The sequence below is a fragment of the Bombus flavifrons genome, chromosome 6 (assembly GCF_040668555.2).
Source record: "Bombus flavifrons isolate JBK064 chromosome 6, iyBomFlav1_principal, whole genome shotgun sequence".
NCBI classification, from domain to species: Eukaryota; Metazoa; Arthropoda; class Insecta; order Hymenoptera; family Apidae; genus Bombus; species Bombus flavifrons.
Genome location: NC_138447.1, coordinates 11,902,096 through 11,926,610, shown reverse-complemented (window position 1 = coordinate 11,926,610; position 24,515 = coordinate 11,902,096). Strand labels below are relative to the sequence as shown.

The following is a 24,515-nucleotide window of genomic DNA, read 5'->3' as shown; positions in this document are numbered from 1 at the left end:
GCAATCGAGGCGACCGATGAATAATTCATCGACATTAGATTCTTGATAAATTTCCGCTGGAGAAATTACTTTCGCGGTCAAATCGCCCGTAAAAGATGCGCGCTCTATCATCTTCGCGAACCAATCGTCGGTAGAACCGCCGATAGAATCATTGATAGAACGGTTCATAGAATCGTGTGCAGAATTTTTCATGGACTCGACGATAGAATAGAAATAAGAAAAATAGAAAAATTATAAGGAATAGAATAATATTACGGAAAGTATAAACATAACGATATCGGTGAGAATGTATCACCTAACGTAACGCTCAGACACTTTAACGTAGAGAATAAGAATCGTTAGAAATGACCACTGCGCGTTTCTTGATCGCTATCACGGTAGGAACTCGTCTCGTGGATAGGCGTCAATCATCGTGCCAATCGTAACATCCGGCGGTGTCAATCAGTCGAACAATACTTTCGATCGTGTATGGTCGACGAGAGTTTCCATGATGTTCGACGATAGATTTCAAAGAACGTCGTTCCCACGAGTGATATTAATCGACCATGCTCGTGTTGCTACGTTTCGGATGTCGACAGATCGTTTAATCCCATTGCAAGATCCACTCGAAGGATATATCGGGGGAAAAATGTGCAACACGTAATTCCATGCAGAGAACGGAAGTACGGCAGAAAGACAACGAAAAGGTTGGTCAGACGTAACCACGAATACGACAACGTCGCGAACGCTGACTCAGCGACAAGGTATTTTAATGCAGCGCAATTATTTACAACAGCGACCGTCGTAAATTGTATCGCTTAAAATATGAAGCCGGCATTACGCGCACCACTACAAACGATTGATGAGTCGGTGAACTGTTCTTATCGGAAATTAAACGTCGCCAAATTCGTGGCCATGTGTTACATTCCTAGTTTTCACTTTTTGTCCTTCACTTTGCTCTTTGATAACGCTCTTTTGCGCGTTATTTTATCAAAGGAGCGTACAATGACAGATTGTGTTCACCTGAAGGTTGCTTTAAATATTTAATTGACATAACGAAAGCTCACTGATTTTCCTAACATACGATTTCCATACGATTCTTCATTTATTCCGTCTTATAACTATAAAATCATCAAAGAATTTTTCATTTTCGTATGATAATGTGATACGAAACAAACTATATCGTAACTGTAAATCGTGTTAAAAAACGATTCATCCTTCTCATCCACAGAAGATTATATTCACCAGAAAAAGACAAAACGCGCTAGAAAACTACTTCAATCTTGTCTTACAACAGGAACTCAATATACAAGAAAATGAAATTCTAACAAAATCGTTTATAAGTTTAACTGCTTTATACGTACTTCTAAGGAGATTTTATCGTACCGTATCTTATGCCTCGTACGTGTATAATAATCAAAAATCTTAGCATGGTTTTATAGTCAATGTGGTAGATCACATTCGGATAAATAGATTCACTCGACGACAGTTCATTTAATTGGGCAGTAACTATTTATTTTTCCGCTACCAATTAAAATTTCTACTCTGTACCATATTTCTAAGACTCTCGGCCGGTTCGTAACGAGAAAGAACAGCAGCATCTTCGCCGTGATTTAGGCTACCTGTTAATGAGGCCTCCGTCACAAAGTTATCGAGCAAGGCTCGCGTAGAACAGAAGGAAATTCCGCGAGAGACAGCGTCGAATGTTCGACGAGCACGAAATTAATTGCTCGTCACGGCCCGTTCCCCTTTGCCGCACACGGAGCTCGGGATAAAGTGTCAAGGGAGAGGGCTTCTTCATGCTCGCGAGATCCTCTCGTCTCATCTCGAGCCTTCGCGCGCTTGACAAAGTGCATATGAAATATAACGAGAATGTGGGATGTGCCTGCATCCCGTGGGGCAATTTCGCACGAACACGTTATTACTCGAAGTGGGGAGGGAGAAGGGGAGGTCCAAGAACGTACGGTAAATTTACCATTCCTTCGTAGCGAATATAAAATTTTCCTAATCGAAGCTTCTCCGATCTCGTTAACGTAAGCGAGGTGTAATTATGGCAATATATTTATGGCCCGATAGAGGCTTATGATGTTGCAGTTAATTATAACAGATAGTAAAGGATTATTCGTATTTGTAGATCAACGGCTTGGAAAATTTGAATTTGAACTAATAGTCCAAAATCTATTGAGATATATGTGATAATAAATTCTGATTATGCAATTATTTTGACAATAAATTCTAAGGCGATTCGCCAAGGTTATTCAAATTAAATTGGTAGCTTGAAAAAAGGAAAAAAGTATACTGATTACTCGTATTAAAATCCAAATTTATATTCCATATATATATACTCTAATCAGTATGGATTTATGGTATTAAATTTTAGAAATAGCGCAGAAATATTAGAAAGAATTGAATCAAAGACTCCACACGCTATACTATTCTACAGAACAACGATGCAATATACATAGTTCGTGATTAACAATGTAATAAGAAGAGGATCTCAAATATCAAAAGTAAGAAAGGAAATTATTATGCATGCAAACAAGTATATCGGTAGATTGTTATATAATCCATATACTTTAGTTAAATGACTGTATCCTGAGAAGTAACTGAATACACTGAAACTCAACTGTATTGAAGCTTTGGCCAATAAACACAAATTCTAACACTACTCAGTATGGTATATCGTAACTTGATAAACATACGAACTAATGGACAAAATTTGTGCAATCTACCACGGTATGCATTATAATCAAAACTAAAACGCTTGTTCGATATAATCCTGTAATAGTAAAGAGATGACAAACGATACGCGAAAAGAACCTTGTAAGAACACAAACACGTGTTCTAAATTTCATTCTATAATTTGATTCACTTTACTCGATTTAAGTTACTCATTATTCATACACATCCACTCGAAGTAAGGTAGATCTTACACAAGTTGTCCACAATTGTTTCGTAACAGAGAATCTTTCGACGTTCGAATTTTATTAGCAATAGGATAGGAGACACGATAAAAATGGAAGAGCGGAGAAACGTTAATGCATTCGTTTCCAATTTCCCTTGGCCAAGCTTCTGCAATTAGCCCGATTTCACGGGTAGTGTTTAATATTAAACGCGATGACGCGGCGTGAATCTAATGAATTCATTTATCACGGCTCACTTATCCCTTCGATCGAGTTTCTACTACGAGTCAAGTCAGATATTCTCGTCTTCTCGGTTCCTCTCTACGTACCGCAATTTCCCAGGTACTCGTATATGGCCACTGTTTTACGATAAAGTACTCACCTGCAACAGAAAAGAAATATCGATATCGATTATTAAAACGTTCCTCGAGACAGAGTAGCTCGCGACACGCGCACGCATGCTCCGCGTTTTATTACCAGTCCGACTGTATGCACCACTGCGTAAACCAGCTGTTGCAGAGCGCCCGTAAATTCTGTTCTAGAGTACATCCGCCGTTTATCGTTTGAATAATAATGGAACAGAATGGAGGAAAACGATGTTTGTAACCATAATTCAGAGGTTAAGATGTTGAACGATGTACGTGATGAAAAATATAGAAATAATATTTTCTTTAATGGAAGAGGACGAATAAAGCTTTAAACGCTGTAAGTGCTAGAGGTCAGTCGGAGTTGATATACGAACACGCCACTTTTATCCTTCTTTTTCTATGGAGTAATAGGTTCTGCACCAACGAAAATGCATTGATTGGAAAGAAGAATGGCATTATTTTTCGATTAAGTAAGACAATGATTTTACAAACTTCAATTCATTACAAATGTACATATATGATGGAACCATCATAAAGGTTCTATATAATTATTTTAAGAAATTGATATCGTGATTGTTTCGATTCTGTTTTGTTAAGTATTTAAACTTTAAATTCAACAGCTGCATTTAGCAAAAAGAAAAATTGAATAAAGTACCACGTTTTTATAAATACATTCAAGAAAAGCTGATCTGTGGCAATATTTTTATACATAGAAAAACAGCCCAGCAGAGCGCCAATCGACGATTGAAAAATGATAACGATCAAGTGTTATTTTTCGCGCCTCACTATGTCACACATCGTGCAAGATAGTAATCGTTAATCACCGGATAAATCAATTTACGGTTTGATTAATAATCCCATCGCTTTGGATTTACGCAACTGCATCGGGCTACCTTCACCGATCAGATTTCCCCGCGACATTCGTCCCTCTTTCATCGTCCCTTTCCTTAATGCATTTTACACCCCTTGCGGGGGAATGACGCGGAATGCAAAGCAACTGGAACTTTTCATTTCCTGTTATCGTTCCGGTTGGAACGCTGACCCCGAATGGCGACAAAACATTGTTATGACTGAGAGGATAAATCCAACAATGCCGCGAGAATGGAATTTTAACGGGAGGTAGAAACTGGCTAATTTCAATTAACCTTTCACGTTAAATCCGAGAGAAAAGAAGGGAAAGGTCACGCGCACGAGGGCGTTCACGTCAGTACACGCCATTTACAACGATATTTTTACGCTTTCCCCTTTCGTTCTTTCTCAACTTTCCAAAAGAACGATAATCGAAACAGGTAACCCCATAGCCTCAACCTTTCGCCTGCGTTGTAAACTCGATAAAACTTTTTCAAAAGGAAATGGGAGAAAAAAGAAAGATTCCAATTCCCACGCGTAATCGAACCTCGATACGATTCGTCGATACAGAAGGATATGTAACCACATCCGCTGAAAGCAATCGAACAGCGTAAAAACTTTCGAAAACAGGCTACGAAAGCGTTGCCTGAACAGTGAAATATCACGCTATCCGATGTCCCCGCGATTCGAAGGCAACGTGAAAATCTTACGATACTCGAGTATCGATGAGCCAAACAAATAGACTCTACGAGAAAATATCGTCGACCATTAAAGCAGCGGAGGACAAGGAAGGGGAAAAAAAGAGGAGAATGGAGCGGACAGGAGTGGCAGTCGTTTATCAAACGCGTTTCCAGGGGCGTCAAGCGCGGAGACGTACTTTTTAGCGCGTGACATCAGCAGATCTATTAGTCACGGGCCTGACGATGAGTTCTGTCGGTTGACGGCAGCCGCGTGCGGCAATTACGTCGAATCTGGAAAGGAAGCGACGTCTCTACGTAAGGGCAAACAATGCCAGGCTAACGTTACCCGTGTTGGAAGCCTTTCATTAGAGTTTAACGAGAAAAGTCGAGCGAGCCGACTTGTCGTCACGTGCAGAACTTAACCGAATCGTCTTTCGTCGAAGCGTCGAAATAAATAACATCCAAGGAAAATAACGACCGGCAAAGAAGAACGAACAAATTACGAAACTTGCTGTAATTAACTCGAGAAGATAGTGGAGAGCCTTCGATATTAATTAAAATACTGTTCTGTTCTATCTAAATCGATTTAATCACAGAAACGTCATACGATCCCATTAATGACAGCCAAAGAAATAGCAGCCGTAGGCGTGTCCTGAGCTAAGATCGTTGGAACGAGGTAAATCCGACTTAACGTGTACAATAGTCTCTTTTTGGAGTGGAAAAAGAGCGAGTTCGTTTTGCTGTCCTGCCTCCGATCGGGAAACTAAAGCAATCCGGTAACGAGAATCTCGTGAATATTTCATTCGAGCCGCTTTTAAAGAAGAAGCAGAAGCACCGTTCGAACGCCGAATTTACGCAATAAACCACGCCTCGCGTTTGCGTCTCTTAAGCCGGAAAGTTCAATCGGCATCCTCGATTCATAAGGACGACAACGACAGCGTGAATGGAATAACGAATTCAACGATGACCAATCTCAGAAGTTGAAGGCTCGATGACGCTATGGGTTAATGTACACGTATTTGCGACTCGTGCAACTCGACACGCAGGCACGCTTCAATAAGATTGTAGAAATCGCTATGGCAAATTAGGCGATATAGAAACGTATAAAACTTTATCGAGCATTCGACTCTTCATTTTTACTACCAAACGATTAAAACGTTGCAGAATCGTTTTAAACTTTCCTTCGATGTTACTAGTATCCCATTATATTAATTTATCCAACCTAATGAAGCAACTCGATATCGACGAACTTTATCTATACCAGTAGATAGAGGAAATTCTAACAAATCGATACCAATGTAAATTATTTTAAATTAATGTAAAACGCGCCAACGTTCTGCATTAAATTAGACCAAATACAGATCGTCCAAGGTCCCAGAATATCCACAATTCCTATCTCGAATGCCACTAATCTCGAACAAGTCGTCCAATAATCCCTTTTGGAAGCGTTCGATAATCGAGCAATAACGTTGCTGGGTCTCTGACAGAGCGATGGGCGCGCCGCTTCCTCCGTTTATATTTAAATGATCATCGGTTACCGCTTCGCAGGAAGCAACTTCTAAATGTACCTTCACGAAAGTGCACCTTCCTGTACGGTCGATGCCTTCCATTTTCCTGCACAGGTAGATCATGCGGTCCCAGGTTCTCCCTTGACAACGAACTCACTAGGATCCCCCTGAGAGTCGCAAGGGTACTGCTCGGAATCTCTCTGTTCATGTCGTCAGCTCCCATATCATCGACGTTTCATTAACACTGACATGTCGTCGCTAATATTCGTTGATCCTCGTACGAATTATTTAAAAAGAAATAACAACACCAATTCCTCGAATATTCCGTGTCGATGAATTAAATTTCGCGCGCTTGGAGATGCTTAGTGCGCTTCGACAAAGCGAAGCGACCCGATCTCCTCCGATCAAACGATCGATACTTTAATGTCACCGCGTGTGGACCACGCTCTACGTTGTTGATGATTCTATTTATTTCCAGATGAAACGGAAAGTCAACGTAAATAAACAGAAGTGTGGGAAGGAAGAGTCACACGATCGTTAACAGTGAATCGTCGAGCGAGAACGCGATCGTCGCGTAACAGAGCCGCCTCTTTTCGCCGTGATGCCCGTAACTGGCTTCTTCATAGGCCATCGCCGACGACCAACAGCAGCGACGGCACGTTACGTCACCATGTAAATTTAATCGGCTGTTTAGCGGCTGATGGCTCGCGCTAAAGGTCGCGTGCGGGCGTAGGTTCGCGGTGCTGCATACGAGGCTCGACGCACGCTATCGATCCGGCTGTCCACGGCCTGTGTCCCCTCGGAAAACCGACACCATCCTCGTCACGATTAGAAAGTACCTTTCTCCTAGATCGATTTAGAAACTTCGCACTTTTCACCCGGGAAAACATCGACGAGCGTCGCGACTCGTCGCAACCAACCACTTTGCTGTGTTCCTTCGAGCCACGTAATACACGTGTTCACATATGTACACTAAAAACAGTAGGTAACCACGTGACTGCGATTCGTGAAACGATTTCAAATTTCCCGATACCAGTGATACACGTAAGAATCGTTTCCACTTTTATATGTAACTATATATAGATATATGCACTTGTGTACCGTATCATACGGTACCACTTTGTATTCGATCACAATGGTTTAAACGAACGGCAGAAGAGTTTTGTGGTATCGATTGAGAATCGTAAGCGAGAGAGTGTAGATTTTCAAATGGAATCACGATCGCGGTAACAAGACGTCCCTGTGGAACATGCTCGACCGTGTGACTGACTTGCTCGAGAAGCCACAGGTCCCTCCTTACTCGTCGCAAGTCTTTCTTGCTCCTTCTACGAGTCTCTCCCACCTCTCTGTGTCGGTCTGATTCGACGACGGACAGTTGTGAGCTCTGCGTGCACCTTGGACAGCGTGCCGACTGTCTGTTTCAAAGGAGTGGGAATCGATGTTTCCATTTTCTCGTACACCACGCTCGAACAGCACATACGATGTATGTATGAACAATTACGAGCCGTGGTTGTATAACTACTCGGTTTCTTTAAATAGATTACTTCTGTTTACACGTTGTTATCCACCAGGCGCCATTGTTGAAAGACAGTATTAGGAGAAACAATATTACGTTTTCTGCGTCGTTCTTTGTTCTAAGTAACTTTTAGTTACGCTGGTAGACTGCCAGTTTAGCGGTGGAATTAGAGTTAGAAATTCTGGAAGGAGAAATTACTCGGTGAGTGCCAAGTGCCCTAGGTTCGAGTTCCGATCCAGTAAACATGGTCGTCCGTTTTTTGCCAACGCTGTCTTCGTTACCTCGTTTCTGCTGTTATCGATTATTTTGTTGCATTTCAAGTGTTCCGAATGCCACTTAACGGTTTATGGTTTTAGACGCTCGACATATTATGGATAGATAACGAGGCAAGATACTTGGCGATTCGTATTTCATCATTTTTTACTAGATATCTCGTATTTATCACATGCATAGAAAGAAATTATAAGTCAATAATGAGCGATAACAGTCGGTAATAAATTAACTTGTTCTTCGAGAAGACGAATTAACATGTTGTCTGAATTTCTAATCGCTTGGATATAACAGTTTCTTTATCTACTAATCAGTCGTAATATTTCTGTTGGGAATAAATCATGTCATACTTGTATTTGCGAAGATTAAGATCAATCTGAAGTTTCTATAGACACAAGTAAAGAAACAGAGCTCAAATGAGGCTGCATTTTATCTATCAAAAATTCTAACAAGTATTCTACTTCGGATGTTTTATACGCTTTTGTTTGTTACATACATTCTGTGCATTTTTAAATCTCTAAATTTTCATACAAGTGCGGAAAAGTCAGCAATCTGACGATCAGAAATTCCTAGCAAAAAAATTAAACGTCTTACTTTCGCTACGTCACTTACTGGGATCAGTAGAATTGCTTCCGTTACTGGTCAGCCATGTTCGCGGCGCAAGTAACATTGAAATACGTCGACGTGGCATTCTCGCATTAAAAATAGACGAAACGCGGCGCGTCAATGAATATTCCATCGATCCACGTCGATCACGGGGCTCATTATTCACGGCTAACCTCGCGACTAGATAAAAAGAGATGACGCGGACGAGCCTCGCCACGATATTCAAATTGCTGCGACGTTTCTCAAGCATTCTGGCGTTTCTTGATTACGCGACGTTTGTCATTTCCGAGATAAGAATAACGAGACGTTTGGCTTCCAAGACATTTTCGTGCCCTGAATGCGGAACAAAAGGAAGACGATCAGGTATCGGCTAACGTTTTCCTTTTCGTTGCAAATGACAGCCTTAACGCTAGAACTAACGACGAGTATGAAACTTATATTGGAGAAATAAACACGAAAATTATTTGGAATAAAACGCGTAATGCAATAAAAAAGTTATACAAGGATCGTTCAGATTCTTAAAAATACACTATTGCAAATCTACAATTTTCATGAAAAGTTGCAAATTGGACCTTTTGCCTATTCCGTTAGCTTTCTTCCTGGCGATTAAGATTTATACAAACTTTCAGACTGAATTTTCCAATTTTTCATCGCATATGTTACGTGTAAAGAGTTTCTTGAGGGAAACAGCATTCTGCTATGTTCGCCAGTGCTACACCAGTATCATTTTATTACACATTGTAAATTTATAAAATTTCTATGAAAGATCATGAACTGGTGGTCATTTCGTCCACTCCGATAGTTCCAATGTTATAAGTGTGGTTGTTTTTCTTCTGCTTCAGAAGTTACCTATTCATTCGCGATACTGAAAGCATCGTCGATTTTCTAGAAGTAAATGGTTGGTTCACTCTCGGTGAATCCTTTGAACCCGCTGTATCTCTTCGCTTGGTTAAACACCACGTTGATCGAAAGTCGTAAAGAAGCTTGTAAACTGTTGGGGAAAAGTGTAACGCTCGATTTAAGAGACTTCGGTGAATGCAAGACTGTTTAATAGGAATAGATAGAATATCTATGGTGCATATCTGTGGTGCACGGATAATTTGCAACGAGAAATCGACGCTGTAGCGATCGTTAATTTGGTTTGGTAATCGCTACGTTCCGAAGAAGCGACGTACGAGCTTCTCAGGTATAAATTAACGTTGAGAGGATAGGTCAGATGGGATCGAAGTCTTTAACGATGACAGTGGATTCCTTAGTTAATAAAAAATGAAAGAAGGAACTTTCTAGCTTTTATACCTTCCGCACGTAATAATTTTTTTACTTGAAGATTCTCCGTTTCTCGACGTGCCGTTTCCGTCACAAATAAACGATACCATATTGACATGTGTGAAGAAATCTGAGTTTGATACAACTGTTTCAATTATTAGTCCCGTAGCTATAAAAATACCTGCATAAAGAAATGGCCTGGTTACCGAATCGATACATTGTCGTTTCAATAAAAATATTCGTTAACACCTCGTTGATAACTATTGACAACCCAAAGAGATTCTTGCAATATAAACCCCAGTTCAATGCAAACGAGGAGAAAGCTTCCATCGAAAGCCGTGCTAACTACTATGTGCAACGAGTCCTATAACGTTTACAATGTTTATTCATTCTTCCATGCCGCCTCAACAACGCCTCTACCCTGTCACGCTAAATCTCCATCTTCTGCTAACCTTCTTGACCCAATGCACTGCAACAAAATAAGCGAAAAATAAACTAAACCCTGCTCTATAATTACTCACGATCACTGACATTTCCATCGTGCAGTATCGCGATTAACAGGCAATTAAGCGCGTTTTCATAAAGCATAGCCTCCGCGTCCCGTCACAATGGACGGGTCCTAGGATCGCACTGTAACATCCAACTAGTTATCTCTCGATAATTTCGTCCCACACAAGCAACGCATCGGGCCGTGAATACCGTAAATCATCCGTAATGCGCGAATCGCCCATAACCAAGTCCAATTGCTCTCGGCTCATCGATGACCCCGCAAACGAGAACGGAAGCGGCAACACATTTTTCCCCCCCTCTGGAATGGCCTTTTCCCTTCCTTCACCCCGTTGGTAGGGTAGAAATGCAATTTATAAGCCGAGAATCATGGTGAACGTCCGGCACGGTGGTTTCACGAACATCGATTATTCTATTATATATCTTCTAACCCCGAGAAATTTGCCAAGCAATTTCCGGGCTAATTATTTTCCCCGCTGAGGAGATCACCGCGTGATAATCTCCGCCAAACGGAATCGCCATGACGAGGGTTTCTTCGACGAATTATCGCGAGGCGTGAGCGTCGATGCGTGGAAATCTGAAATCATCCATGAACTAGGGACCAACTGTAAATAACTGACTCGGAGAATCTGGTTCACGGCTCCGAGTCTGGTTCCATAGTGGTCCGCGATGCTGCGTCGAAGATGTGTTTTCGTGAGGATCATGCGTCACGCAAGGCAAACGTCACGCGTTGCGAACGCGGTAATTAACTTTACGATCGTGTGGTATAGGGTATGGTATATTGTAACACTTTTAAGAATAATGATAGGAATAATGATTCTTGGTGCTGTTCATTTTTTCTGTCTTTCTTCTATAATTATACTTTTTATTTTGGTACATGGTTATTTAGCGTTATGCAGTTAGTTATGTTTAATTCTAGCTCGAGCAAAACTTCGACAAGAAACTCGAAGAAAAGGCATGTGAGTAGTACTATTATTATAATGTCTACATGTTTATATTTTTTGCCATTATTAATAGTGGATTGGAAAAAGCGACTGGTAAATTTCAATAATTTAATGCTATTTCATCCAACTATCGTATGACTCTAAATGATGTTCCATAGAAAAATCATATTTGTATTTTCCATTACATTTCACTATAAAGAAGAACAAAGTGTCCAGTTATTTTGTACACAGATGAAGAAAACAAATTTGATGATGTACTAAAAAATTATACCGCCGCATAGTCGTTGCATTAAGGACAATTATGTCTTTCCAACTCGAGTCGTGGTTTTGCGCTTCGTCTTGATTTAGATCAAAATCAGAGGTGAAAAACAATCGGCTAGGAGCTTGCACACACAATGAAACAAACAGACGGGTCTTCTCCAGAAACTTTAGCAACGAGTCTCTCCTTCTTCGATGTTAATGACCATGAAAGTCATGACGGGGAACGTGAAAAAAAAAGTAGTATTGCCTGGAATGGAAGAACTCGGGGAAAATGCAGTCGCGCTCGCGAGCATCCATACAGGGGCGAGAAGCTAAGAAACTCGGCAACGAACTCTTTGAGGATTGAAAAGGCAATGCTTCGAGAAGCTGACCTCGTTTTTCATTCAGCCGGCAAAACCTGCGGGCGATTTTCCGGTGACGTAGAAATCTTTGCCGAACGGTTTGCCGAGAGCGTCCTGGAAAGCAAGGAAAACACACGGAGGAAATCGAGCACGGAACAGACGACACGTTTTTTATCAGACTTTCTACCAGATGAGACGGAAAAGAAATAACGAACGCGGATACCACCCACTATATTTTAGGAACAATGATATTTGATGATATTTGAAGGTTTCAACAGGAAAACGGTAACAATCCATTTGAAATCGAAATTGTAATTTTACAGATTTCAAAAAATCGTTTATAATTATTCGAACGACACACTTTCTTTTACTTTAGCTTATTTTTCAATAACAGTCAATATTTTACTTCGTTAAAAGTACCTGCGTGTTTCTAGTAATTACAAACACAAAAAGTATGACATTCATTTCGAAAGGTTTTAGTTCCAGTATTAAATGTTCTTTTTTTTTCTTTTTTTCTTCTTCTGATTTTCAATAATTCTCTCTTCACCAATAAATCTCAGTTACCATTTAATATCATGTTTCCTCATATCTTGGTATCTCCGGATTAAGTTCAATTACATCTGGGTCACTATTTAATCTATGAACTACATTTCCCGCATACAATAAAACCTTTATCACATGTTGCGCTACAACTCGGGTTTCTCGTGCGAAAGAAAAACAATTAAAGTATTCCGAGGGAAAACAGTCGTAATCCTTCTGAAATAAAAATTGAGATTTTATTATATCGTATATTAGAAGTAGGGAAACTTATTAGACTGTAATGTAATAAAAAACCGATCAATGTCATATCTTTCCAATAGTGGAGCATTTACGAACAGTCATGGAAAGTTTATGATCAGTTAATATTCTTAAAACGATTATAAATTCTCATTCTAGAAAGCATAAATCACAACCTGCCAATGCAAATTCTACGATCCTCAAACAACTGAACTAATCAAGACCGTGCATATTATAACTTTCTCTTAAGATAAAAACAATAATCGCAGAACATTAAATCTCGTACCCCTTAAAATTTAAATATTAACGAAGCGGCATTCATATTGTAAGAAAGGAACATATTAAACCTTGAGTTTTGTACAACGAGAAGAAGTTCACGAAACCCCAAATACTAAAAATTTTACTTTTTACGACACTCTACTTAATCGTTATTCTCACGAACTCTTCAATTATCAGAAATATAATCTTTAGTGAAGTGCTCCGGTGTGAAATCATGCCACTTACATCAGACGATTTTATGTGGCGTCGTTGCGAACTGAACGTCTCCGTTTCGCTCCGTTACAGTAGTCTGTCTCGACTGAACACGACTACATACTGCTCGTATGGAAACTGGTTGGTTGATGGAGGTAGCCGATGATTTTGCGACGATATCGCGTGATTACGCAACCGATTTTTCTCGAAACGAAACATATCTGTTCGCATCGCGGCGGCGTTTTCTACGCCTCGAACTGGTCGCCAGGCCCCGATATTCCTGACAACGATTTCTTGTGGCCGGTTGGCCTTGCAATGCCACGTGCAATGCAAAGCGTCTCTGGCATTAGAACTGTGCCCACCTGCGTGCACCACCGATGGCATCCGGCCTTTGTGGCCGACTATCCACGCGGTCGAGAAAACGTTCAGTCGGCGTTCCTTTTATCCTCGACCTCTCAGCATCGGATTATTATCGATTTCTGATTAATTCTTGTCGATTGGAACCGGTTTCGCCAAGAAAAAATTCTTTCTTCGCAAATACGCTATATAGAGTCACTGGATTAGGCAACAATAATCGTGCACTCTTATAAGTAGATAAATATACGTTATTTCCTTATTACTACGACGCCTTTCAATAATTCTGAGTAGTCCGTGATTATATCATAACTCTCGAACAACTGTTTAATGACTCATACCTCACTCTTTCTATTCCAATCATAATGTATGTACACTTAAAGATTTCACAAGCAGAATACATTCTTGCTGCGTGTCATTGTATAGTCAATTGGCAGCGTGTTACTATGCATCCTAATATCCTATTCTTGGAACCGATCTTTACTTGCAAAAATCTCTTAACATGCTCGTCGTCCAACTACATCTATCGCTAGACTGCAAATGTCTAGGCAACATCATATTCTTATGAATGTGAAGTAAAAAAAAAAAAAAAAAAATGAACTTTAAATATACTCGTTCTACGAAGTAGATATTATAACGAACTTTTACTATATCCGTATATTTTTACACTTTTCAATCTCCCACGAATACATAAACGTTTACGGTCTACTTACCACATCTGGACATCACGGAAAAAGACATAATAGGTAAGTAGATATATTATTGGAAACAGATTTAGAAACTCCAAGATTATTGGACAATTTAAAATTCTCCGTGAGTAAAAGACAGTGGATATCCGTAACTTAATACGTTTAAGTCACGAAGATGGAATACATTATCTAGTTTCTACGTCTGTATAAATAAAAACGAAAAGAGGAGCGTATGAATAACGTGAAGAGATCGACTAACTAAAACAAATCGTTTTCACTGATCGATGACCGGCATACTTCGTCTACTTTTATTTATCTCGTGAAATTCGTCTCGTGAGAGATGCTAATGGTCCTGTGGAAATTCTCTGGAACCGTGACAAAAGGCCATCAAGGTAATTACCGGGGAAGCCGACGAAAAATAGGAGGACGCCACTGGGGCCGTTTTAAGTGTGAACTTCGCGAGATCTATCGGCAAGTTCGTAAAAGAGCCATTAGGAAGTTTCAACCCGGAGGCTGCCTACCAACTTCCCTGCATCCTTAATCGCCGTTTTCACGGATCGCCGATATTACGCCATTTAAAATTCTAATCCGCGACTGTTTTCGTTCTGTTGTTGTTGCGAGACGATTGCGTGCAAATGGCCCCCCACCCTAAAATTCGCAAGAACGCGAATCGAGACGAATATCTTGAAAGAGAACGGTTTAGTTGGCCTTCGTTGTTTCAGAAAGGCTTTCGTACTTAGCTTGTTCGCCATAACAATTTCATTTCACGTGGTAAGTTCCGGTAGATATGCTTTTAGTAACGGCAACGTAAAATGGAAAGTTACGAGAGTTAAGAATTCCGTGATTACGAGATTGAATGAGTTCCTAAGTTCTTCATAAAGCTTCTAAATGGTATATCTTGATGCTAAAAATATTGCCATAACTATATGCTATTGGTTTGTTACGAAACTTCGTAGATTCATCAGCTGTTTCTGAAAACTTTGTGTCTTTCGATTCATCTAAAAGATCTTCTGCCTAACTAAGAAGAAAATGGCAAGAACTGCGAAATCTCGAACGAGTTGGCTGTACGTGAATTCGATGTTTTAGATCGATGGTAAACCAGTCGCAAAAAGATGTGCGTGCATGGCCCTTTGTTTTCGAGAAACTAATCGAGAAATTATGTTCTTGGTATGTATAATATGCAGGAGTACTATGATAAATAAAAATAATCTGAGATTTACCAAAAAGAATTGTAAAAACTTAATATTAAAAGCAACAGAACATTAATATTACAAAAGAATTTACAAAATAAGATATAAAAGAAACTTATTAGTTTCTCGAACACAAAGGGCCGTGCACTCAAATCCTCTTGGGATTGTTTTATCATAAACCGAAAGCATCGAATGCACACACAGCCAACTCGTTCGAGATGTCGCAGTTCTTGTCATCTCCTTATAAGGAGATTAAAATATCCCCTTCCAGTTGCCAAGTAATATTAAAACTGGAAAATCAATAAAAATGGACTCAGCGTGTTTTGAACAATGGAGACGATACGATTGACGTTCATGTAACTATAAATATATCCAACGATCCTTTCTCTCCCTGTATCTCGCTACAAATTCGACCAACGACCGCAGACGCGTAAAACTCGTTGATTCACGTGAAAGTGCAATCAGCCCCAATTTGTCCGGGCGGATCGTTGCGTGGCGCATGGACGCCGTTAATTATTCCGCGCGTGCCAGTTACAAATGCATGAAACGTAGGGAACGTTTCCCGTCGCGGGGCTTGGCGCGGTTGAATTTCACCTTTCAAAGCAGCACTCGTTCGCATCGAAGGACGAAAATTGTCGATCCCGGTCTGTCGTTTGCGTAATCCTCGGCTTTTTTCGCGAGTCAGCCTCTTGTGCAACAGCCTATTAAAACCGAACTGCACGACGTCTATGGTGGCGTCGCGTTGTCGCGATAGTGACACGAGGCTTCGGGTGCCGGCGCAGGTAGCATTTGGGTGAATCGATTCTCGAATTGCGTAGGCAATTGTACTCGAGTCCGTACGTAGAACGTCGCATCACGATCTTAGATAGTGATCGTATGAATAGAGCAGTCATTCTGATTAATGAGCAGCTGTCATTTGTAACTGCAATCGTCATATACAATAGTTGCTTTGATAGGCGAAAAATTAACATCGTTTCGATACAAGACCAGTTACAACGGAACGGTTCTTGCGATTAATTCGAATAGAAGCGATTCATTAATTCAAATGGACCAATACGATTGCAACGTCGATTCCTTTGAACTAGAGTGACTAATGCGCTTACCCGTGCACCGAGGATTGCGGAATTATCCTTTGATCGCGTATTTTTTTTCATTTTTGTAATTCTATAACGGTAGTCAATTTTTATATCAACCAGCCGACAAATAGAATTTCCCCGCATTTTACTCGGTTCAAAAGAGCTTTAGCTAGAACGCTTTAACTCTTGGTTAAGATTAATCTCTTCCTATTGTTGGTCCAGTAAAACCCGGTGAATTTTTAAATGCTGCACCAACGGCTCTCCGACGATCAAAAACCGTTCTTTTAATAAATATCCACGTGCAACACGGACAATTAGTTTAGTTATTTAGTTATTACAGAATTAACATAGAATTAATATACTACAATAGTTAATTATTATAGAATTAGTTAATCCTCGGAATTATACATAAATAAATAAATTTAATATATATAAATCAAATAGAAAGATTCGATCGAATTAAAGGAACGGATAATATTTAATTATTTCGTATCAATAATATTTTGTTCGATAAGAAAGCATCTCGATGTATCATTTTCAGTTATATATATTCGTATTCAATATTTTCTATTCATATTCGTACATCATTATCACATTTAACAAGAAATTAATAAATATAAACCTGCAGAATAGTACAATGAACAGGAAAAAACGTAGAACAGAAGGAGCCTAGTTAGGAACGTACGATTATTCAACTACAGATAATTCGATAGATCTCTAACCCGTCACGCATCGAGCATGCAATCTCGAAACCGTCTGTTACCGCGTTTAGACGGCACTCCGGTGAAACGTTTTACATAACTGAAAGTCGAAGCGCCTTCCCGTCACTATCACCGATCAACAATTCTCTTTTACGGCTGTTGCGAGACGCTTCTTTTTGCTCTAGTTCTCTGCGCATCGATCTCCGTCATCATTTTACTTCCCAATATCGAAAAAAAATCGTTCAGCATCTCGTGAAGTCTATATGTTCGAACCTGAGTACCACGGAACATTCCAATCTTTGTAGTAAAATTATTAATTATGGAATAGTAACTTACCTCTCATTATATAATGTTATTTGTTTATTTGTGTCGTCTATAATTTATATAACATAACATTCGTATTACTTGAATTATGATCGCATTATGATTGCATTGATTTGATTTGATGATTGAATTATGGTCAATGTATTAATCTTTACATGTAATACATTTACAATGTATTCTCTTTACATTCGTCCTTTATTGAATTAAAAATTTCCGATGATAATTTTCAGAAGAGAAAATCAAATAAAATAGCAGGCAAAGCATGGTACGTACATCGATCTACCTTATGTTGAATCTTTAGAAAATAAAACGCAGATTTATGTCAAGTGATTTCGTCGACGATGTAGATTTTTATTAATATTCATGCAATACAAGGACTACCGAAAGGACCATCCTGTTTATAAACTAATTAGGTATTCCGTTTTCAATTTGTTCATTCCACTTCTAGGTAACGTTAAAAAGGTTCTTCCATTCTACTGATCGATCTCAACGCGTTTCCGACACAGACAGCCTCCGCAGTATCATAACTTTCATTTAATCCTAATTTGTTTCTAATTGTTGTAAATGTTGCTAACCAACCGCGTTGTAAATTGCGAAAGCTGAAACCCACTTTGCATGTCCTCGAGTAGAAATTGAAAACGTAGAATCTCGACAACGAAAACAGCGTAGAACAAATGACACGGTATCGCGAATGCAACATAGAGCATACAACGACCGCTGTAGAAACGTTTCACAAACCGCCGAATAATGCTACGAGAGCAGTTACACGCTGCTCATTATGTATAAACGTGACAGTAATGGCTCGTAAGAATTACTGGACCGGTATGCGAGCCTGGAAGCCTTTTGTTTGCCAAGCGACTTCTCTGCCGAACGGGCCATGCAGTCGTATGCGGATTCTCTAATCCTAACGTCAACGTGATTGTCATTTACATACCGTACGAGTCAAGCTGTGGTAAGTCAACGAAACTGACGAGAAAAAAGTGCAAACTTGGCGAGATTCTCGATTAATCGCGTTCTACCATCGCAGTTTCGCTGTCCTGGACTTTCATCGCTGAAGAAGTTTATTTAATAGTACGATATCTTTTTAATGGGATATATAAATATCGATACAGTAGCGGTAAAAGTCGAGGAACCAGTTCTGGAATCGGTGGAAAACGTGAATACAGCTCTCCAAATAAAGAATGTCGTCCTCACGAGTTCGGAACGCGACAAAGTGAAAACGAACCCGTGCTGATCAGACGCGCGAGCTCGCTGCTCCAAGCAGAATGAGCACGGTCAGTAACTTCATGGCGAGATTCCAAGAAAAAAGTAAGTTTGTTTAAATTTTTGTATTTCAGCTTATGTATAATATAAATAGAAAGACTACATAGATAAATTAGCCAGATTGTTCGTTCAAAAATTACAGTTTATTAAAATTTCTTTTAAGATTGCGTATTTTCCGTTCAATCTTTATTACGATGAAAGATAATTTGAAATTCTGAACTGTGATTAGTCAAAGTGTATGAAAACTATAAGAATAGGCTACACATTCTGATCCATTTGCCCGAGCAGTGATGCATCAACGCAAGCGTGTCGCTGAAAAAGACGTCGCAGATGAGAAGGAGTTTGCCAATTCGAAGGATATCGAGTTCGCAGCTGTCGGTTTCTCACGACTATGGCATAACGATCTTGCATCTCAGATACTCGAGTTCTCTGCAATTCTTGTCTGTACGCTAGTTAGTAGCCCACGGTTCACACGAAAAAATTCCACGTTTCTAATAACAATGACGAAAATTCACGTAACTAATTCAAGCGATCAGAAACAGACGATAGGAACAGAGAATCTCGATGAAAGTGAGGTTGAAGTTTCTGGGAAAAAACGCATCTCGCATTTAAAAATCTTCTAACAGTCCAGAAATAACAAGAAACTGTAGTCTTTCGTTCAAGAATCGTCGATTAAAACATTCGCCGTTACTAAAGTGCGACTATCAACGAGTAGAATTCCATTTTTTATTTTTTCTCCATCAGAGATGCCTTTGCTTTATGTAGTAATGTTTGTTTCAATGCGCTGTCCACAGTTTTGCCATTTTATCGAAACCTGCACACTTTTTCAAAATTCTGAACTTCAAAATAGGATAAAATCAAGTGCATAATAAAATCATTAAAAAATATCACTTATGATACAATAGGTTAATTAAAATTTGTGTAATTTAAAATTGACAATATACACCAAATACCGAAGTTTCGTTAAAAATAAGATGCGCCCTAAGGTTTGTAAACGGAAATGTTTAAAAAGCGAAATAGTATGTAAGCGAATAGTAAGCGAGTAGTATGCGAATACGTTAGTCAGACACAAACGTCAGAAGAATAGTTTAGCTCGTCATGGGGCGCGATGATTGCATGTTAATCCGCCAGACTATTTGTGTATATCGGAAGAATTGAACGCACGACTCTTTCGAAACAGATCTATCTCCAGCGGGGGCTGAATACCCGGAATCGGATTAAGTTAACGTTGAGTGACAATCTCGGGTAATAGCTGCGAAGGAAATTGAGTAACTATGCAAATTTCCGTTCTCCTTCTCCCTCTGCTTCTTTCCCTTCTCGTAGAAAAGCTTGCGCGGATTCCGTAGGTCAGTTAAATCGTAATAACCACGAACCAACAGGTCGAGCGGAAACTTGGTAAGGTCGCAATTAGATTTCTACTCGATCAACTCTGTAACAGCAGGAGGTCATAAGCTAGATTTTTTATATATATTATGCAATATAGCAGGGCAGAGAATATTGCGATAATAATCCTTTTATTACACTAGAGTCCTAAGTATCACGAGAAATCATAAGCCATATCAGTAACATCAGTCATATCATTCAGTAAGTTTCTCGCGGCGCCAAATAGAGAAGCTCCATTTTTTTCGCTTATCATTTTGCAGTTTCAATTTTTCATAATTTCTATCTGATTTACGTTTTTTTTCTCCAAGTAAAAGCATATTGATCTTAAACGATCATAGGATACATTAATTTTAGTTGTCATCCATCGACAAAGCTAGGTGATGTAGCACCCTGTTATTATTTAAAAAAAAAAAAAAAGAACCAAGGGATCATATGGAAAGCAGATGAAAAAAACCGAATCTTCATCAATTGCGTACTACCTTTGGTCATCCGAACCATTGACACCTTAAATCCTACACCGAACTCATTCACGCTGAAAGATTTCAAATTCCTACACTTCAATCTTCATTTAGTGGGAATTTTTCAAAGCAAGAGACAAAGCAAACAAAGATTTTATATCCTATGTAAAAGTGAATCCAAATTTCCATACTCCTACCTTTGCAATATTAATTTTCCATAACAAAGATCGATATACCTCTAAATCCTATGCTAAACTTATTTACACAAAAAAATTTCTAATTTCCATACTCCCATCTTTACATTGTAAATCTTCCGTAACAAATGAAAATTAAGCAACGTATCTATGAACTCCGCGCTAAACTAATTTATACAAGATTTCCCGTCTCTCATCCCGACCATCCGTTTCAATCTCTCGTTCATTCTCCTCGCCTCTGATTAATTCAAATAAACCAAACATTCGATTCAGCGACCCTGAAATCGCTACAACTCCATTAAAACGAACCCCGTCTAGCAGCGATCAGAGTCGGAAACGCGAACTTTTACTTTCGGCAGAGGGATAATCTTGTCAGTCACCCTTCGACGTCTTCCCCACGAAATGTCCAATCGCAGGGACAAAAATTCCGTCGCGGCGACGCGCCGCGTTGGTCGCGGATACGCGCGGCGCGTAAAAGGTTCGTTAACGGGAGAAACGCGACGGGGTTGCCGTCGAGTGCGTATTATGCAGGCTTTTTCGGTGGCTGACGTACGCCAGGTAGACCGTTAACTCTCGCCGCGGCGCGGCTGGTAATTTAAAAGCGCACGCCAAGCGAGCTTTCGAGATTTTAACGCGACTCGACCTCGCGGTTCTGATTAATTTCGGATCGATGCCGCTTTGCGACTCGACGCTGTTACGTAACTGCTTTCAGCGCCGGTTTCTCGATTGTTGACCACCTTGCAGGCGTGAAATGTTCTTTGCCACCCTGTATTACGTTCAAAAGTAATTAATTCACACTACAAATTAGTTTATGCTGCAATAAATAAAGAATCTCCTTTTTTTTTCTTAGCATTTGAAACGTGAAGATTTCTCTCCGCTTTTATTCACACAAATATCGTATTGTACCATAGTTACGTATTGTCGATTTTTTCGACACAAATATTGCACTCAACTTTAGGTGTGTGCTTTCCCGTTTCTAGAAGTACTGTAGATACGAGTACGCTATTGTGCAGCTGAGGTAAAACAGATTGATTTTGAGAAATAAAAGGTTTTTACCCACATTTCTGCAGAGAAGGTAAAAGGGTACTGTAGGATATGTTAGAAGGAAGTAATTGATTCTAAAAGCTTGCTCATTGCAGCATAAGTTCGTTGCAGCATATATTAAAATTTAGAATACAAATGATTCCATTTCGTTTTCTAAATTTGTTTAATTCCAATACTAGAATGTGTGATCGACGTTTAATTTCTTAGAAGGCATGTGATTAACCTCGATGGAGTTAAACAGTTTGGCTTATGTATGACTTATGTACGTATTTAAGTATAATCTGTTTCAAGCCCACGGATTAACTTAAAGTTGGGATAAGTAAAGTTACCTAGTACAAACGTTTAAATATAAGAACTTCAATGTTAAATGAGAAACACAAATTATCAGCTTATATTGTACTGCATTGTATCGTATTATAGATACATTATATTGCTATCCCAATTAATTAGAATTCACCTATACAAACTCACGTTTAAGATCATATAACGAAATAATTAGAAAGGTGTATATTTCCATTGTTTTTTCGTGCTTCCTGTTGTATTTGTTTACTGTAATATATTATGATGGAACTCTTATTGTTTCGTGATTCGTTTTGAACAGCAGAGCAAATATCTTTCAATTAACACACACGCGACAGTTCGACCCACATACGTAATACAGTATCGCTGCATATGCGTCTGGACAAATAGAATTATTTTCAAGGAAGCAACATAAAATACTACACTTTATCATGTATAATAAAAATGTACTCCGTGACTTTGTCGCAATGGAAACTCACGTGTAATTAATAACGCCTATTGAAAGCGAGACTAGTATCAGTTTCAACGGTTTCGGCAGACCGTGTAAAATGCAATAGCAGAGCAAAGCGTGGCTTAACTGTTATTAAACATTATACAGATTACTGTATTTTACCAGTTGTGATCATACATTCGATGCACTGAAAACGCGAAAAGTACGCCGGCTAACAGCGCACAGACAGAACACGATTATTCGAGCCAACATCACTTTCGCGTCACGTTGGACGTATTTGATCGACCGCAAGCGATGGAATTTCGAAATAGTATTTACGCGAGGAAAATACTAATATATGTAATTGCTAAATACTAATATATATAATATATGTAATTGCATGTTGCTCCTCATTATGCACCAAAAACATTTGTGATATTATATTTCGCGGAAAAATTATTTACAACTAACAAGTTGCTAGGGTAAAAGGCCAATTACTGTAGAAAATTTGTATGAGTGTATGAACCGCCCAGAAGTCATGTTGATCGATTCCATAAATTGCAAAGTAAACAGAAGTGTATTGAACGGGACAATTGCTAAAGAACTTCTACAAAATTTACACTTATTTATGTCAGCTTCTTGCAAGGAATGAACTTATGGAAATAAATTATTAATCACGTATACAGATAACGAAACTGAGAGTGGAAACTAGAAAGTGGAGCTGACCAGTTTGGCTTCTGAGAAACTACACGAAACTTTGTGAATTTCATTAGCACTATAATCAAATGAGACTACCGTGCCTACGTTGGTAAAGTTTGAAAGCAATGCAAAAATGTATATAAAAATTACGCTTTTATAAAAGACATTTATTGCAAACATACGCTCGGTAAAAAATTAATACACTAGAGAAATAGCGATCCTACAGATATAATTAGCGCTGAAGATGATCTCGTTAAATATTGTAGCTTACTATAATATGTTTTGCACGTATCTAGTAATTGACCGCTCGAATGCCATCATCATCTCTGTAACATATAGAAGTACGCTAAACATGTCGTAACATCTATGTACATTTCCAAATTTCTTTTAAACTTTACCAACATAATCATGATAATCGGATCTCATTACTGTATTAATGAAATTTCAAACTGTCTTCTATAACGTACATAATTATATTCGTAAAAAAAAAGTTTTCCACGAGCATCCAATAATTTTCGTTAGCTACTGTATGTATATTCGTTGGATATTAAATTCAGTTTGTTCTATCGATCCATCGATACGTTCCTAATTGTGCTCTGTCTTTTCTCTTTTTCGTCAGAAAAATCATGAAACAAAACAGAAAGAGGTCGACAAAATATGTATACTCTTGATATATCCGTACGGTTTCAATGAAATCGCGAACAGATACGATATTAGACAGAACTTTCTGCATGAAAAACGTACCGCGAAACGCGGAACAGGCCGAGTTTTAACAGTCACCGAGCTATTCGTTGTATTTCCGGAGTTCTCATTGTTCGAGTACTCGAGGAACCGGCTGGCCGTGCAACCAGTAATCCGTCAGATGTTTCCACCACGCGAAAACTGCGAATTCGATGTGTATTATTTCCTCTACTCTTTTCGGCTGCTCGTTTCCCAAACGTTTCCTCCGATATTTTTGTTCCGAGTCGGCCAGCATGAAACGGTTAAATGTTGTACTTTCCGCGTTCACCGAATTCTACCAATATTACGGCGAAAATTTAACGTAAGGATATTTATTCGAGAATGGCGAAAGTTTTTTCATAGGGAAGGTAAACTTTCAAAGTTTCTGAAGAAAACTGTGTCGCGACACGCTGCTCTGTTATACGGTGAACAACCTAGGGACCA

General features: G+C 39.2%; 1 protein-coding gene across 15 annotated transcripts in view; it reads right to left on the bottom strand.

The window, feature by feature from the left end:
• The window catches only part of LOC138180909 (ensconsin), a 209,287-nt gene that overhangs the window by 84,591 nt on the left and 100,181 nt on the right, over positions 1-24,515 (bottom strand). Inside the window, exon 1 of one of the 15 annotated variants that reach the window (XM_069115242.1) lies at positions 6,348-7,681. The exons of 12 other annotated variants lie outside the window; for them this stretch is intronic. In XM_069115242.1, the coding sequence (XP_068971343.1) occupies positions 6,348-6,510 (163 nt within the window). In that variant the 5' untranslated portion in view covers positions 6,511-7,681. Of the gene's footprint in view, positions 1-6,347; positions 7,682-24,515 lie in introns of those variants that run through there. 2 more of the 15 variants (XM_069115246.1, XM_069115252.1) reach the window with 2 other exon arrangements.